General features: G+C 40.7%; 3 protein-coding genes across 3 annotated transcripts; all 3 read left to right on the top strand.

Moving 5' to 3' along the window:
• Positions 1 to 1,520: 1,520 nt before the first annotated feature.
• Positions 1,521 to 2,468, top strand: LOC121399763 (olfactory receptor 52E2-like). The gene has a single exon (XM_041581325.1). The coding sequence runs from the start codon at positions 1,524 to 1,526 to the stop codon at positions 2,466 to 2,468; it is 945 nt and encodes a 314-aa protein (XP_041437259.1). The 5' UTR covers positions 1,521 to 1,523.
• A 7,697-nt stretch (positions 2,469 to 10,165) lies between these two features.
• LOC108705413 (olfactory receptor 51L1) lies at positions 10,166 to 11,104 on the top strand. The gene has a single exon (XM_018242287.2). It carries the CDS (start codon positions 10,169 to 10,171, stop codon positions 11,102 to 11,104), a length of 936 nt encoding a protein of 311 aa, XP_018097776.2. The 5' UTR covers positions 10,166 to 10,168.
• A 6,791-nt stretch (positions 11,105 to 17,895) lies between these two features.
• Positions 17,896 to 18,834, top strand: LOC108705412 (olfactory receptor 998). Its single transcript, XM_018242286.1, has one exon. It carries the CDS (start codon positions 17,896 to 17,898, stop codon positions 18,832 to 18,834), a length of 939 nt encoding a protein of 312 aa, XP_018097775.1.

The following is an 18,834-nucleotide window of genomic DNA, read 5'->3' as shown; positions in this document are numbered from 1 at the left end:
GTACTTCTTGTCATGTTCAGAATCCAGGAACCAAGAGGGCACTATGTACAAAATTAGGACTTTTCCCTTGTCTGTGTACAATCTTGGGTTTTTTATTAAAATCTGATTTTATCTCATTATTTAAAAAAAAAAAAAACACGACCAAACTACCATACTCAATTTATTATTTATTTATTATTTAAAAAGCTCAAATTAATCAGTTTTTTTGAAAACACGAAAAAATCTTACAAAACATCCAATCGTACCATGTTTTCCGTTTTTTGCCTGAAAAGCATGAAATGATCGTATTTCAGGGCTAAACCCAGCGCAGACCCCGATAACTTCCAATTAGGATAGGGACCTCTACTATTGACTTTTACATATTTATTATACTCATGACGGATTTTCGGATTCAGACTTTTTTTATCTAGTATAGGTCAATCTAAAAACAACTGGACTTGCTGAGTAATCAATGAATTACTCAGCAAGTCCAGTTGTTTTTAGATTGACCTATACTAGATATACCATGACCTGGATGAATGAAAATCTTTATAGTCATTCAGACTTTTTGTATCATTGGGCTTTAATAAATCTCGAAAAATTCACGTTTTCGATTTTTCCCCAAGAAGTCCGAGCAGATAGATTAGTGTTTTAGTAAATAACTCCCTAAAGGTACAAAAGGAAGTAGGGTTCCTGAGATCCATGAATAAGGATGAAATGTAATGCACAATGACATCTTTAAAACTTACAGTATTTACAATTGTGACATTTCTCTGGTACTCGCTGTATGGGCCAAATATGAGTGATTCGGAGTGAGACCAGATACCAGGTTCTACCATTGACTTATACACAACCTCGTCAGGTCTGAGATGGCGGATTTTCAGATTCTGACTTTTTGCAGTATGAGGCTTTAATAAATCTCGAAAAAAATTCAAGTCGCTGGATGCAATCGGGGATGGAGAGGAGCACCCAAAATTTACAGCAGGGACCTGGCCTGGATCAGTGGGGCCACACGGTTTTTTCTTGATGTACCGTAAGCACAGTCCAACCCTGACTTTCTGATTCCTCTACAGTTTGTTTTTAAAAAATATCAGAAAAATATCAGAAAAAAACGAATGTTTTAATTTCAAAGTGATGCTTTAATAATTAATATCCCTTTTCCCAGTGACTTTTCCTATCATATATGGCAATTGTAAAATGAAATTTTTCAGAATAAACTATAAGATGTGTTTTTTTCTTCTACAATTCACTTATTGGGTAAATGAAAGTCATATTTCAGGCATCCACCGGTAGTGTAATATAAATGATTCAATGATAACAGCACAGACTGTAATGTATCATATCGATTTGGGCAGTACAAAGGTTTCCATGTATAACATTCAGCAGCTGCCAGCTCTCATTCCATCTGCTTCAGTGCACTGCTGCCTGCTGGGAATATTCTGACTTGCACTGGGAATGTGGTAAAGTATATATATATATAGGGAACCAAGTCCAATTTGAATCCCTATTTGCCGCGATCTAGTGTTGAGCACGACAAGCAAAATATGGAGAATGTGTTCAACACCAGCACCAGTTTTATCCTCCTTGGCATTGAGGAGATGGAACATTATAAATATCTGTACTGTGGCTTTGTGCTTGTCACCTACCTACTCATATTGCTGTTTAGCTCCCTGATCATCTCTGTGGTTTTGCTGGATGAAAGCCTCCATGAGCCCATGTACACTCTCATAGCCAACCTCATGCTAAACGGGATATTTGGGGCATCGTGCTTCCTCCCAAAGTTAATACTGGACTTGTTCTTATCATCCAAAGTCATCTCAAGAGCTGCCTGTTTCATTCAGTCCTTCTGTGTTACAATTTTTGGCTACTTTGAAATCGCTGCCTTCACCATCATGGCGTATGACACCTACTTAGCCGTGTGCCACCCATTACGGTATCCCACCCTGATGACCAACAAAACTTCCCTGAAGCTCATTGTTGGTTCTGTGGTCTTCAATGTCACCTTTGTGTTGGTCAGTGTCCTTCTTTCTGCCCAACTCCCTCTTTGTGGGTCTCATATTAACAATTACTTTTGTGATAACATGTCCATCTTTATCCTGTCTTGTGTAGACAGCTCTGTCAATAGATTATACGGCACAGTCAAGTTTGTTACTTATCTGATGGTCTCCATGTTAATCATAGCCTATTCTTATGTGCGGATACTTCACATCTGCCTTAAGATTTCCAAAGGCGCAGGTAAGAAAGCCATTCACACGCTGGTGACCCACCTACTCAATTTTTCCATTTTCCTGATAGGAGCCCTGTTCATATTTATCAGATACAGACTAGAAAATATTAACCTTCCTCTGGTTTTCCACATTTTGCTCTCTATAACTGGCTCAGTCTTTCCTCCTCTTCTTAACCCCCTTGTGTATGGAATAAGGACAAAAGCACTGAAAATTAAAGTGATTTCACACCTAGAAAAACTGAAAGTTAATAAATATTTCTGATCGCCCACACTTTGCCTTTCTTTATATTATATGTTGTTGCCCTCAGAACAGCTGCTGGAATGGAAAAGGGCTGGGACACACCCCCCGGGGCAATATCCTGGCTATGAGAGAAGGTCACTGTGGACCATGGGTTCCTTTCTCAAGTGATAGTTGGGCAGGAGATGCTTCCTGGTTTGTAAGTGGGAGAAGATAAAAGTTTTGTGTGTGAGCTGCTGATTGAAGTTGAAGATGAGATCTGTATGACCTGAAGATAATTTTGAGTTGATGATACTGGGGTTTCTAGAAGGAATTGGTGTGTTCAGATGAGAGTTGGAACCAGAGATGTTGAGTTATGTTTCAAACTGATGAACTGTATCATGTTAATAAACGTTTTCTTTGTACTTATACAAACATGTTTCTATGTCTAATATTGCAAATTACCTGGTGGGTATATATGGCAGTATAACACAATACCTTCACAATGATATCATAACAATATTATCATCCCAGTATAGATAAATCCCAATGTTGCTCCATTGCACCCCAACAAAAGTGTCTCCAGAATTTCTCTAGGTGAGTGAGTTACTGTGTAAAAGGCTCACTCGCTGCTTGTCTGTTCACCCACTCCATTCACTGGGTAGTGGACCTGGGTTATAAGCTTTTGGCAAAGCTACAAGAAATGGAAGAAAATCATATATTTGTTAAGGTCATTGTGAAGGTATAAAGCAATGCACCTTTGGGCTACTTTATATGTGGTGGCCAGAAATCTCTGCATGTGCATTACCCTAATCCTGTGGTTGTGAGATATTTTAGGCCAAGCCCTGTTGGAGGTCCTATCTTTGCTCAAGGTTACAGATGGAAGGAAGGAGGAAACTGTAGGTGTATCATTAAGTCAGCCATAGGGCATAAATTAAGAGTTCAACCAAAAAATATAACTGGCCGTCATATTGGGCTTCCAGATTTATCTAGGAAAGCAGATTAACATTTATCCCAAATCTCACCCTGACTGGACTTCAGACTGAGCCCCCTGGCACTGCACCAAGTCACACCATCTGGGAACTACTGTCCTAAAGAGTAAACTGGAGTTTTATTTGCTGGGAGGTCATTAAACATTGTCTTTAAGTGCTGATTAATTTTACAGCATTTTTTAAAATAGATGTAGCTATAAAAAAAATAGGTGGGAACTGTGCAAAAAAGAAGAAAACGGCAAGAGAAAAATAGTTGCTGGAGGGCCAGCCAGAGAGCCAGAGAACAGAAGAGACTGCTCAGATCTCTGCCCAAGGAATTAGAAGGCAGAGAAACCAGAAATTAGAGATGAAAACAGTGAAAGGGAAAGTAACTGCATACCTCCCAACTGTCCCGTTTTTTTGTGGGACAGTCCCGATTTTGACAGCTCAACCCGCAGTCCAGAGTTTGAAATGTGATAAGATGAGTCAAAAAATTTGACAACTTTCTCTTTGATCTCCTACACTGAACAGCCAGAAAGTTTCTGAAACTTAATTGGCTTTTGGCAGAGAGCCCAGAACACTCAGCAGGTGCACTTTAGATACTGTTGTAACAATTTAAGATAAGCAGGTCTCTTGGGGAAACTGACTTGCAGCTGAAAGGGCAATTCACCGTCATTAGCAAAACTGTAATAACTGGAAAATGTGTTCAAACTTTCATAACCTGCCAGATTTTGTAAAATAAACATGATAATTAGGGGGTGTGGCCAAAAAATGAGTGTGTCAAAAATGTCGCCATTCTCCACGTGCCAAACCTTTTCATCCCTCTTTCTGTTTCCAAAATGTTGGGAGGTTTTTAATTGTGTGTCTGTTAGGGTAATATTCACAATGATTTTTCATATTTCTTACTGTGTATTTATTAAGGATTGTGTTATTTTTGGTGATTATTCCTTTTTATACATTTCTTTTTGTTAATGATAATAATACTTCTTTTGTACTGTATATTCTAAAGAACCCACATAACTATTCTAAGTTAACTTTTAGTATGTTATAGAATGGCTAATTCTAAGCAACTTTTCTTCATTTTTTTATAGTTTTTTAATTATTAGCCTTCTTCTTTTGACTCTTTCCAGCTTTCAAATAGGGGTCACTGACCCCATCTAAAAAAACAAATGCTCTGTAAAGCTACACATTTAGGGGCACATTTACTAAGGGTCGAATTTCGAAGTGAAAAAAACTTCAAATTGCAATAGTTCGATAGTCAAAGTTTTTTTTGATTGAATATGGCCATATGCGATCGAAGTAAAATCGTTCGATCGATGAAATCCTTCGATTCGAATGATTTAATCGATTGATTGAACGAACAATTCTCAAAAAAAAAACTTTGACTTATAAAAACTTAGACAATAGGGATGGGCAAATTTGACCGGTTTCGTTTCGCCATAAATTCGCTGCCGCGAAATGTCACTGACGCCCTTTAAAGTCTATGACGAAATTTGCCGCGCGTCATTTTATTTTGACGCACAACGCCATACAAGTCTATGGGCATCATTTTTTCAGCGAAACAAGGCGAAAAAATTCACCCATCCCTATTAGACAAATGTTAGCTGTAGGTTCTAGGAGGTCCCCATAGGCTAACATAGCAATTCGGCAGGTTTAAGGTGGGAAGTGTCGAAGTCGAAGTTTTTTAAAGAGACAGTCCTTCGATTTTCAAATGGTCGAATATTCAAAGTTTTTCCAATTCGAATCGAAGTCGAATTTGGCCTATTCGATGGTCGAAGTACCCAAAAATTACTTCGAAATTTCACATCGACCCTTAGTAAATGTGCCCCTTATTGTTATTGCTGCTTTTTATTACTCATCTTTCTATTCAGTTTCTTTCCTTGTCATATCCCAGTCTCTTATTCAAACCAAGGCGTGGTTGCTAGGGGAATTTGTATCCTAGCAACCAGGTGTCTGAAATTGCAAACTGGAGAGCTACTGAATAAAAAGTTAAATAACTCAAAAACCACAAATAATAAAACATGAAAACCAATTGAAAATTGTGTCAGAATATCACTCTCTACATCATACTAACACAGAGGTCCCCAACCTTTTTTACCCGTGAGCCACATTCAAATGTAAAAAGAGTTGGGGAGCAACGCAAGCATGAAAAAGTCCCTTGGGGGTGTCAAATAAGGGCTATGGTTGGCTATTTGGTTGCCCCTATGTGGACTGGCAACCTACAGGAGGCTCTGCTTGGCACTATACTTAGTTTTTATGCAATTAAAACTAACTTCCAAGACTGGAATTCAAAAATAAGCACCTGGTTTGAGGGCACTAAGAGCAACATCCAAGGGTTTGGAGAGCAACATGTTGCTCACGAGCTACTGGTTGGGGATCACTGTACTAACAGTTCATTTGAAGGTGAACAACCCCTTTAAGGCTAAAGGCTCATCTAGGGGAAAACTTGTCACAGGCCAAAGAAAAAGTGTAATTGTCAATACCATTTAATGATATTTTGCTGCTGTACAGTCCAGACCACTTTGTAGTATTGGGAGGGTGCCATATTGGTACCCATAATTTGTAAATGTTATCATTTAAAAAAATATGCAGTTTTTCGGGCATCAGAAACGTGGGAAACTAGAAAATTTCGCAGGGGGACAACACTTCCAAGTACGGGATGTAGATTTCATAGATGAGGGGAAGTATTCATGGTAAGGAAAGACTTAAGCAAAGTGCTGGCCTAATAATTTTATCTAAATTACTAACATTTGCATTTTGGGATATGTAGATCAATTTTACTTTTCTACTGAAAATTCCAACAGATCAAGTTTTTGTTCCACTGTCCCCTAGGGACATATATGCCCATAAATGTCTTCAGTTACCAACCCCATCCCCGGTAAGTGGGTACTTTCATTGTAATGTGTCCCAAAGTGGGGTGTATAGAGAGAGATGTACCTGTGCCTGTACAGCAGTTCTCTTCCCTAATCATACAGGGCTTCCTATGTTGATCTCCATTTGACCTTTCTTGATGTATAAATAAACCTGATATATCACCTCTATCTCCACAAGGGTCCTTGAGCAATGTGTTTGAGGAGGGATTTTCAAAGCACCCAACCCCCATTTCCCTTTCTTATTCGTCTGTAGTAGGAAAACATTTTCCTAATGTCCCAGAATCTCCGCCAATTTTTGGGGTAGGCACAAGTTCCTCCATTACCATGTCCCCTGCTGCTTGTGCTCAGTTCCTACTATCTCATAGCATGTGCAATGGTTCTAGTTTCCAGATTCAAAGTAGGAGAGAGCAGCCAAGGACTGCTGTCAATATTGTTTCACCCACATTGCCTATAAACCTCATAACTTCATCCAATTTTGTCAGGGACCAAGTGACCAATGAGCTAATGATTTTGGATTGTGGGGAGAGTGACTGATAAAATAGTAGTATGGGGCCCATGATTACTGATGGTAGCCCAGGTAGTGGGGACAGGTAAGTGAGTGCTGTCTATGGCACTAAAAAGTCCCAGTTTTAGAGTAAATGTTTGGCTTTTCTCGGAAAAACATGTAAAAACCCTTGATGTTGACATTTTTAAAGTTCCAACCCTCAAAATCAAGAGACTGAAGAGCACTGGACTAATTTAAAGTGAGAGATTTTTTCACAGGATTCAAGGCTTTTGGGGGGGGATTTGATTCATATTTGACTATACAAATTAGTATTTGATTCAGTATTTGGTCAAATATTTTGTGACGGAGTCAATATTTTGTCGTATATATATATATAGTCAACTACAAGAGGTCCTCTGCACTCAACCCATTATCAATATATTTAAGACAGAGACATTTTGTGCTACTGCTACTGAAAAATGCCTTACCCTTTAAACAACACAGGGATTGTTTGTCCATATATTGCAATATATTTAAGCTGGCCAACTACGTCACAGTCATCCCATATCTGGCCAGTCCTACGCTTAATTTTCATCTGATTCCTTAAGAATTCAATGTAGTTGACTATATGTATTTTGAGGTCACACCCTCATTGCACCCCCGCCTAATGGTTTTTAAAAACTAGTGGTGAGCACAACTTTCCCTTGTTTGTTATAGTTATACAGGAGCAGTGACCAGCTCCATGTTGTAGCTCCCACCCTTCCCAGCTATAGTCAGGTGATCCCACTGGTGTCTAATAAAAGGGCAGCCAAGTTTGGGAGTTTTACTTTGAAAGCAGCAAGTAAGTTGCAGGTAAAACTTAGTCCCTTTGTAAAATGTATAATGAAGCAATAGAATTCTTAATGAATCAGATGAAAATTGAGCGTAGGACTGGCCAGATATGGGATGAGTGTGACGTAGTTGTTCAGCTTAAATATATTGCAATATATGGACAAACAATCCCTGTTTTGTTTAAAGGGTAAGGCATTTTTCAGTAGCAGTAGCACAAAATGTCTCTGTCTTAAATATATTGATAATGGGTTGAGTGCAGAGGAATCTTGTATTTGTCTATATGTATTTTGTGGTCACACCCTCATTGCACCCCCGCCTAATGGATTTAAAAAAAATAGTGGTGAGCACAACTTCCCCTTGATATATATATATATATATATAGGCAAGAGAGAAAAACCGCACCAACAGGTCTTTATACAAAAATAGAAAACCTTTTATTCAACGTTTCGGCTCAAACCGCTGGAGCCGTCTTCAGGAACAAAAAAATTGTGCATACCACCAAACAAACTTAAATACCCCCATTGCACGCCAAAAGGGAAGTGACAAGGAGTGGGAGTGTGTACTCTGTAACCAATCAGTGCCCCAATGCTCATCATCATAGTTAAAAAATAAATAATACATAAATATATATATATATATATATATATAGATATATACAAAAAGGTTAGTAACAGCAATCACGCTTGAGAGAATGTAGATGTGGTGCTCGTCCTTCGGGATGCTCCGGTTAGCTTCCCATAATATGTAAAGACGAAAAGATGGACAGCACTCACTTGTTAATGCTTAAATTCTGTATTGAAAGATAAAAACTTCACATCACCATATATGTGCACATATCATTCGGTGATGTGAAGTTTTTATCTGTGTGCTGGCACCCAGGTAGTATCTGAGTCTACGGTGTGTTCCATTGCTTCTCATGTATATATATATATATTAAATGCCCCATATTGTTGGATTTTGAGGTGTAATAAGCACCAATGCGCTTAAATAGTTATATGAAAAAACTCTATGGCATACTGAATTATATTTTGTAAAATATATTTGAAATATACAAGACTTTGGCCTTCAAGAGGAGTGGCTAAAAAGGATCATGATGTCCCTGAAGATTTTTCTTGACATTGTGATCTGCGCTGGATGATCCCATAAAGGGCCGGATTCAATTCATTGAGAAAAAGTTATCTTGTGGTGCATCGTGTGAAAACTCATGAATGAGGCTCAGTTTGAGGAGAAAAAATCATTCTCCAAATTCAGTTCCATAGACTTCAATAGAACTTTGATGTGATAAACCATGAGATCAGTTTTGCTTAATCGAATTACATCTCAAATTGAATCTCCATGAGTTTTCACGTGATAAACCCTTTTTTCATTGTATTGAATCTAGCCTTATGTGCGGGTTTTCGTCCTATAGTTCGAAAAAAGTTGTATTTTCACAGTTAAAAGTTTGATTAGGTTGAGTTTTCAGAGCATCAATCACAGGGCCGGATGTAAATAGGGGGCACCCCTAAGCCACCTGCCATTCATCGCCCCCATCCCCTCCCCTTTATTTGCACAAATTTTCATTGGGACCGGAACAACAGGGATTAATGCATGGGCTGATTGGGCTTGAGCAAGCGAGAATAGATGCCTTACGCACATGCACAAACAGAAGTATTTGCAAAAATGAGACATGCTCTGGCACAGAGCAGAGGGGGGACCAGACATGGGGTAGAAGGCAGAGAAAGTATGTGCCTGGCGCCCTAAGCATGTGCCTACTCTGCCTACCCCTAGTTACGGTCCTGGTATCTAATGCGCATCCCCAGTATTTCAGAACCAATGTGGGTGTGGTAGAGCAGCATGCTGCCCCAACAACTTCTTCTGCCCAAGGCCTGGGCCTTGGTGGCCTTTTCACAAATCTTGGTCTATTGTACAATACAAATTGATACTCGATTTTTTCGTGAGTTTTTCGCGGAGAAATATTGATAAATGAGTTCAATTAGTGTAAGGGAGTTGATTTTCATAAAAAACTGAGATTAATTTAAGTTTTAGTGAATGATTTCCCTAAATGCTTCCATTTCTTTGAGATACCCTCAAGTTCTGGTTATCTTGGTGTCCAATAACATTTTAGGGACCCTCTTGTCAGATAATCACCCTTTTCTTCTTGCAACCCAGTTTAATTTGCATAAGAGCTTCAAATAAACACTAAAAATATACATTCCACTGTATGATTTATATAATTGCCACACTCAAATTCCTAGAAGAATTCCATTAGAGTTCTAATTAGTGGATACATATTTCTGTGTTCCTCATTACCTGTGTCAATCTATTCATTCCCCACTGAGAATTCAGTGCAGGTTCTTTCCAGGGGGATTTTAACAAACAGGAGGCTTGGGGTTGTAATTTACAGATGAGAAAGTATTTATAGGGCACCCACATGTGCTTATTGTAATTATAGGAGACATCTAATCAGCGTTTCACATGAAACAGAGCAACACTCAAGGGATTACTGAGCAACCCATAGGTTTACAACGGACTGATAAAACAGAAATCTACTTTACTCTAGATCTTTTGGTTGCCCTGAGCCTCAGAGGGGACAGGATCAAGCAAAACATGGAGAATGTGTTCAACACCAGCACCAGTTTTATCCTCCTTGGCATTGGGGAGATGGAACATTATAAATATCTGTATTGTACTTTTCTGCTTGTAACCTACCTACTCATTCTGAATTTTAGTTCATTCATTATCTTTGTTGTGTTTGTTGATGAAAGCCTTCATGAGCCCATGTACACACTCATCGCAAATCTCATGCTAAATGGGATATTTGGGGCATCGAGCTTCCTCCCAAAGTTAATACTGGACTTGTTCTTATCATCCAAAGTCATCTCAAGAGCTGCCTGTTTCATTCAGTCCTTCTGTGCCACCCTTTTCACCTACTGCGAGATCTCCACGTTCACCATCATGGCGTATGACACCTATGTAGCCGTGTGCCACCCATTGCACTATGCCACCATAATGACCAATAAGACTGCTCTGAAACTCATTGCAGGATCTCTGATCTTCAGCCTCATCATTGTTGCCCTCTTACTTCTTATTTCTTCCAGAGTGCCTCTTTGTGGGTCTTACATTAACAATTTTCTTTGTGATTACATGTCCATATTTATTTTGTCGTGTGTTAATAACTCCTTAAATAAGTTATACGGGACCATTGTGTTTACAGCCTACTTAACTGGCACCATTTTAACCATAGCTTATTCCTACTTTAGGATACTTCTCATCTGCCTCAAGGTGTCTAGAAATGCTGGTAAGAAAGCCATTCACACGCTGGTGACCCATGTACTCAATTTTTCCATTTTCCTGATAGGAACCCTTTTTATATTTATCCGATACAGACTAGAGAGCATTAACCTTGCTCTTATTTTTCACATTCTGTTCTCTGTAATTGGCTTAGTCTTTCCTCCACTACTTAATCCTCTCATATACGGAATAAGAACAAAAGCACTGAAAGTGAGAGTGATTTCTCACCTACAAAAAATAATGATTGGCTGATTATTCATTGACATAAACCTGATCTTTTTTCCACTGTATACAATAAAACATGTGATCACGTGTGCTCAGAAAATTACTTTTTGGTTAGTTTGATTTTTTGTTATGAACAATAGATCTTGCAAGACCTTGACTCTGGGATGGCAGTGGATGGGATCTACTTGTACTTTGCTAAAGCTTTTGATACAGTTCCACTCAAAAGGTTAATGGTTAAATTGTCCTGGAATGTGATATTTGTAATTGGACAGAAAACTGACTGAAGGATAGATTACAAAGAGGGGTGTTAAATGGAACATTGGACCAGTGTTGTTAGTGGAGTACCTCAAGGGTCTGTCCTTGGCCCTTTGCATTTTAACTTGTTTATGAATGACCTGGATGTGGGCAATGAAAGTACTTAAAGTACTGGGCAATGAAAGTCCTGTTTCTATCTTTGATGATAAAACTAGGGATGCACCGAATCCACTATTTTGGATTCAACTGAACCCCCAAATCCTTCGCAAAACATTCAGCTGAATATCGAACTGAACCTGAATCCTGGGAAGGGGAAAACATGCGACAAAAAGTCACGCAATTTCCGTCCCTGCCCCTAATTTGCATATACAAATTAGGATTTGGATTTGGTTCGGCTGGGCAGAAGGATTCAGCCGAATCCGAAACCTGCTGAAGAAGTCCTATTCCTGGCCGAATCCCAAACTGAATCCTGCATTCCAATATGATACTAAATTGTGCAGAACTATAGGTTCCATTACGGATGCTGCCAGTTTGCAGAGTGATTTGTCAAAACTGGGCACCAAACTGGCAACAGAGGTTCAATGTTGATAAATGCAATGTTACGCACTTGGATAGAAATAAATGTGAGTTATACATTAATGATAGTGGGTTGGGGCAGTGGCATGACGATAGAGACAGCAGTTATATCCATTCCACAAGAGAAATATAAAATGTAACTTAATACTAGTAACAATTGGAAAATGCACACACTGATATAAAAAAAAAAGCCCAAACAATTTCACTCTAAACAGAAGCGGGAAACCACAGGACTTATTCACAAATTCCAGACCCAAGCAGTGAGTGGACAATAAAATTGCGCCCGCCTGTAGCACCGGAGACACAGTTGGCTGAAAGCAATCGCAGGTGCATTTTAGGCAAACACCAAAGCGTGTTCCCCTGCCCAATAAAAATACCCTCATGTGTGGATTGAACTTATTGCACGAGCCTAAAGTTTGAGCTTGTCAATAGCAGCAATGATCCAGGACTTCAAACTTGTCACAGGGGGTCACCATCTTGGAAAGTGTCTGTGACACTCACATGCTCAGTGGGCTCTGATTGGCTGTTGAGAAGCTAAGCTTAGGGCTCGTCACTAATTATCCAGCAGAAAATGAGCTTCCCTGGCTGTAATATAAGCTGATGCTACAGGTTTGCTGATTATTCAATTCTCATGCTAATTGCACTGGTTTCTGTGCTGCCATGTAGTGATTATGTGTATTAATTACTAATCAGCCTTATATTGTGACATTTCTATTCTATGTGTACTGTATATTGTGAGTGGGTCCCTAAGCTCAGTAAGTAACAGCAGCACAGAGCATGTGCAGTGAATCAGCAGAAAAGAAGATGGGGAGCTACTGGGGCATCTTTGGAGACACAGATCTTTACTGCTAAAGGGCTGTGGCCAGGCCCCTCAGGGGTGAATGATGATGGTACCCACTGATCAAAACTGTGTTAACCTGGGGTAGAGGAGTGGGAGGACTAGGATGGCCCCACTGGTATCAAATGACCCCTTATGTAGGGAGTGTAGTACAGAGACCCAGTGAAAAGTGGGAGATTCTACAAAGAATTACACACTAAGGTTACAAAGAAGTCCTTACAACAAATGAGAGAGTGGGGGAAAGTGTCCCCCGACGAAATCAGGAAGTACACAAGGGGTAAATGAGAGACAAAGTGTCCTGTGAGGTGATCAGGAAGTACATGAAGGGGATAGAAGGGTCCTGTACTAGAACTAGGAATGGTGGAAGCATGACATGGCCATGTTTTTGTGGATGTAGACTGGAGTCCTGAGACAACACTGATCTATCCCCGAGCAAATTTGCTTAATAGAGTTAACAGTGACTGACACAGGATATATTACTTACACTTTTAAATGGCAAATAAACCACATCACAGACCCATCAGACCCCTCCATAAACACATCACAAACAGCTTCCTCAACTTAGCTTGGGAAGCATTGGAGAAAGAGAAAAATATTAGTCAGGAGGTTTTACTTCACCTGTAACCAAAACTAATGTCTCCAAGCTGTTATGTTTTGGGTAGCCGAGGATGAGTAGAGTATAACAGTGCTTTATTAGCACTGTCATGCAGGCATTACACAACTGTAACTTTAACTTTCACTTTTAAGCTGACAGGAAGTATGCACAGTATGTCTTGAGCACAGTGACATCTACAGGCCATTTGTATAAACACCACACAAGCCATGGGGCCATATGGTATACTCAATGAAGTACAGGTATGCTCGGGACCTGCGGTTTTCCGGATAACGGATCTTTCCGTAATTTGGATCTTCATACTAGTCAACTAGAAAATCATGTAAACATTAAATAACCCCAATAATCTGGTTTTCCTTCCTTAATTATATCTTAGTTTGGATCAAGTACAAGCTACTTTTTAATTACTATAGAGAAAAAGGAAATTTTTTTTAAAAATGTGGATATTATATTATTATATTTGCATAAAAGGTTTCTGGATAATGGATCCCATACCTGTACTTAAAGTGGTATAACAGAGCTGCCAAATAAAGGTCTGTATGTTTTCTATCAGTAGTAGACAAGTTATCAATGGTTGTTTAGGACTGCACATCACGTCAAACAAATTTAATTGTGAAGTTGGACAATGGGGATGCCGTAGTTGGACCGTGGGGTGCAGTGGTTGGACAGTGCAGTACTTTGACCGTGGGGCGAGTAGTTAGACAGTGCAGTGCAGTAGTTGGACAGTGGCGTACAGTAGTTGGACCATGGGGTGCAGTAGTTGGACAGTGGAATGCAGTAGTTTGACAGTCTAGTGCAGTAGTTGGACCGTCGAGTGTAGTAGGTGGACAGTGGAGTGCAGTAGTTGGACAGTGGGGTGCAGTAGTTGGAACGTGGGGTGCAGTAGTTGGACCGTGGAGTGCAGTAGTTGGACAGAGGAGTGCAGTAGTTGGACAGTGGGGTGCAGTATTTGGACAGTAGGGTGCAGTCTTTTGACAGTAGTTGGACAGTGGGGTGCAGTAGTTGGACCCTGAAATGCAGCAGTTGGACAGTGGGGTGAGTAGTTGGACAGTGGTGTGCAGTAGTTTCACAGTTGGGTGTAGTAGTTGAACAGTGGGGTGCAGTAGTTAGACTGTGGGGTGCAGCAGTTGGACAGTGGAGTGCAGCAGTTGGACAGTGGGGTGCAGTTGCTGGACAGTGGGGTGCAGTAGTTGCACAGAGGGGTGCAGTAGTTGGACCGTGCAGTAGTTGAGCAGTGGTGTGCAGTAGTTAGACAGTGGGGGTGCAGTAGATGTGATCTATTTGGAGTTTGCTAAAGCATTTGATACAGTGCCTCACATTGTCTAATGCAGTGCTGTCCGACTTCTTTGTTACCGAGGGCCAGAAATTCTTCTGGATACAAGGTGGAGGGCTGATAAAGGAAGCCATTGTTGACCACTCCCTGTTTTCAAACCACACCCACTTTAACCACATCCATGTAACCATAAGACTATATCAACATTAATTGTGGTAGTACACCAAAAACCAAATGGTTGGTGCTCACTGCAGGGATATCCTTAAATCCATATTCCTCATCCTCCCCGTGGATAACGCAGCACCTCCCCCAGCACATGATTAAACACCTTATGGTCCCTAACAACAATTTTCAAATGGTAACAAACACCCAGAACAAATACCACGCTTATGTTCCACAGGCAGAGCAGGGCAAACACAGGGAACATAGGACAGGCAGAGTATGGCACACACAGGGAGCATAGGGCAGGCAGAGTATGGCACACACAGGGAGCATAGGACAGACAGAGTATGGCACACACAGGGAGCATATGGCAGGCAGAGTATGGCACACACAGGGAGCATAGGGCAGGCAGAGTATGGCACACACAGGGAGCATAGGACAGACAGAGTATGGCACACACAGGGAGCATAGGGCAGGCAGAGTATGGCACACACAGGGAGCATAGGGCAGGCAGAGTATGGCACACACAGGGAGCATATGGAAGGCAGAGTATGGCACACACAGGGAGCATAGGGCAGGCAAAGTATGACACACACAGGGAGCATAGAACAGGCAGAGTATGGCACACACAGGGAGCATAGGGCAGACAGAGTATGACACACACAGGGAGCATAGAACAGGCAGAGTATGGCACACACAGGGAGCATAGGGCAGACAGAGTATGACACACACAGGGAGCATAGAACAGGCAGAGTATGGCACACACAGGGAGCATAGGGCAGACAGAGTATGACACACACAGGGAGCATAGGGCAGGCAGAGTATGACACACACAGGGAGCATAGAACAGGCAGAGTATGACACACACAGGGAGCATAGAACAGGCAGAGTATGGCACACACAGGGAGCATAGGTCAGGCAGAGTATGACACACACAGGGAGCATAGGGCAGGCAGAGTATGACACACACAGGGAGCATAGGTCAGGCAGAGTATGACACACACAGGGAGCATAGGGCAGGCAGAGTATGACACACACAGGGAGCATAGAACAGGCAGAGTATGACACACACAGGGAGCATAGGTCAGGCAGAGTATGACACACACAGGGAGCATAGGGCAGGCAGAGTATGACACACACAGGGAGCATAGAACAGGCAGAGTATGGCACACACAGGGAGCATAGAATAGGCAGAGTATGACACACACAGGGGCCACACAAGGGCCCGTGGGCCCCCAGTTGGACAGCCCTAAAGAATCATCTACAGAGGATCAGTGTCAGTAGTAAAGTATCTACTTGGAGGAGGTTTCTTAGTGGGGTCCACAGGGTTCTGTATTGGGTCCACTATTGTTCATTAATGAAAAATGTGTTAGGTGACATGAATTCAGTGTTGATGTATTTAAGTTTATACTTTTAACAGAAAGTTAGGAAAATCCTTACTGAGAAAGGACCTGGGGCGACTTGTAGACAATACACTTGGCTGTACCAAGCAATGTTATTCAGCAGCAGGGAAAGCCAGCAAAGTACTGTCCTGTGTCCTGTATTTATATGAGTATAGATTCTCAGAAGGAGAGGGTCATTCTTCCCCTTTACAAAGCAGTGGTAAGTGCCCCATTTAGAATATGCAGTTCAGACTTGTGTTCCAGTGCTCAGGCAGGACAGGAATGGGGAAAGTTGGGATTGGTTACTTTGGAGGTGATTAAGGGGTATGTGATTAGTGTATATTAATACTGTAGTATAATCACAATATATAAATATATATAAGGGGATATAATCACTATTTATAAATATATAAGTGGGATATGATCACTATATATAAATATATAATGGGGATATGATCACTATATATAAATATATCAGAGGGATATGATCACTATATATAAATATATAAGGGGATATAATCACTATATATAAATATATATAAGTGGGATATGATCACTATATATAAATATATAATGGGGATATGATCACTATATATAAATATATAAGTGGGATATGATCACTATATATAAATATATAAGTGGGATATGATCACTATATATAAATATATAATGGGGTATTCTCACTATGTATAAATAGATAAGGGGGGCAGTAATGAAGAAATAGCACAGATAAGAAGAAAGAAGGGATAAGTTATGGAATTGTCTCCCTAAAGATGCTGTACTGGAAGATACATTACATAGTTCCAAGAAAGGGTCGGATGTGTTTTTTTTAGTAAGGGAGAAGATACAGGGTTACTGATATTAATGCTCCTAGTACAAAGCTGAATGATAGACTGACCCATTTGCCCTTTAAAAATCAGAAAGAAATGTTTCCTTTCTCTAAGGCAAAATGGAAATGGCTTTATATGGGGCTTTCACCTCTCTCCGTTGATTAAATTAGAGACAGATAAAATGGAAAAAATAGGTTGAACTTGATGGACATTTTCATGGTCTTCTTCTGTGTAACTATGTTTTTAACTACGTATGTAATTATGCAGGAATAGGTAAGAGCGGGGGGCAGAGGGGGGTTGCGGCTGGGTTGAGGGGGCTAGAGGGGGGTTGCGGATGTGGGGGAGGAAGAGACTGATTGCGGGGGGCCCAGGGTGGGGGGGGCCCAGGGTGGTGCGGGGGCCTCTAAGGCAGCAGGCCTAGTGTGGGCCCCCCAGTCTGACACTGTATATGTATGTAACTATGCAATATAATTCTTCCTTCAGCATTTCAAGAAGTCATGAAATGCTTATTTTGCACCTTTTTTTTTTTTTTTTTAAAACACAGAAATACTTTGGGACAAACAGCATCTGTCAGTAATGCTGGTTATGGTTTATTGCCACTCTCATTAACTGTGCCTTAGGGCCCCTGGCCCTCCTGAGAACAGACAGCAGCTTCTTCCTTCTGGGATTTTAACAGACAAGAGGCTCGGGATGGTAACGCCGAGCCAAGAAGGTATTTATAGGGCACCCACATGCACAGGCTGTGACTCTAAGCTGAATTTCACATGGAACAGTGTAACACTAAAGAGACTACTAAGCAATGAATACGATGCACTGATAAAGCAGGAATCCAATATATTAAAGCTCTTTGTGTTGTACTGAGCTGCAGAGGGGACAGGATTAAGCAAATATGGAGAATGTGTTCAACACCAGCACCAGTTTTATCCTCCTTGGCATTGAGGAGATGGAACATTATAAATATCTGTACTGTGGCTTTGTGCTTGTCACCTACCTACTCATATTGCTGTTTAGCTCCCTGATCATCTCTGTGGTTCTGATGGATGAAAGCCTCCATGAGCCCATGTACACTCTCATAGCCAACCTCATGCTAAACGGGATATTTGGGGCATCGAGCTTCCTCCCAAAGTTAATACTGGACTTGTTCTTATCATCCAAAGTCATCTCAAGAGCTGCCTGTTTCATTCAGTCCTTCTGTCTCACCCTTTTCGCCTTCTGTGAGATCTCCACATTCACCATCATGGCGTATGACACCCATTTAGCCGTGTGCCACCCATTACGATATCCAATCCTGATGACCAACAGAACTGCTCTGAAACTAATTGCTGGATTTCTGATCTTCAATATCACCTCTATATTGATTAACACTCTGCTGTCTGCCAGGCTCCCTTTGTGCGGGTCTCACATCAACAACTTCTTTTGTGATAACTTGTCCATCTTTATCCTGTCCTGCATCAATAACTATGTCAATAAGTTATATTCAGACACAATGTTTGCAATTTATATCCCGTCCAATATGTTAATCATTGCCTATTCCTACGTGCGGATACTTCTCATCTGCTTTAAGATCTCCAAGAGCGCCAGTAAGAAAGCCATTCACACCCTGGTGACCCACTTGTCCAACTTTTCCATATTCATGGTGGGAGTTTTATTTATATTTATCCGATACAGACTCGAAAGCATTAACCTTCCTCTGGTTTTCCATGTTCTGCTCTCCATATTTGGCTTGGCCTTTCCGCCTCTTCTCAACCCCCTTATTTATGGAATGAGGACAAAAGCACTAAAAATAAAGGTGATTTCCCACCTACAAAAAATAATGGCAAAAATATGA

This window comes from Xenopus laevis, chromosome 2L (genome assembly GCF_017654675.1).
Source record: "Xenopus laevis strain J_2021 chromosome 2L, Xenopus_laevis_v10.1, whole genome shotgun sequence".
Taxonomy (NCBI): domain Eukaryota; kingdom Metazoa; phylum Chordata; class Amphibia; order Anura; family Pipidae; genus Xenopus; species Xenopus laevis.
Note: the sequence above shows the minus strand (reverse complement) of the source record. Positions and strands in the feature narration are given on the sequence as shown.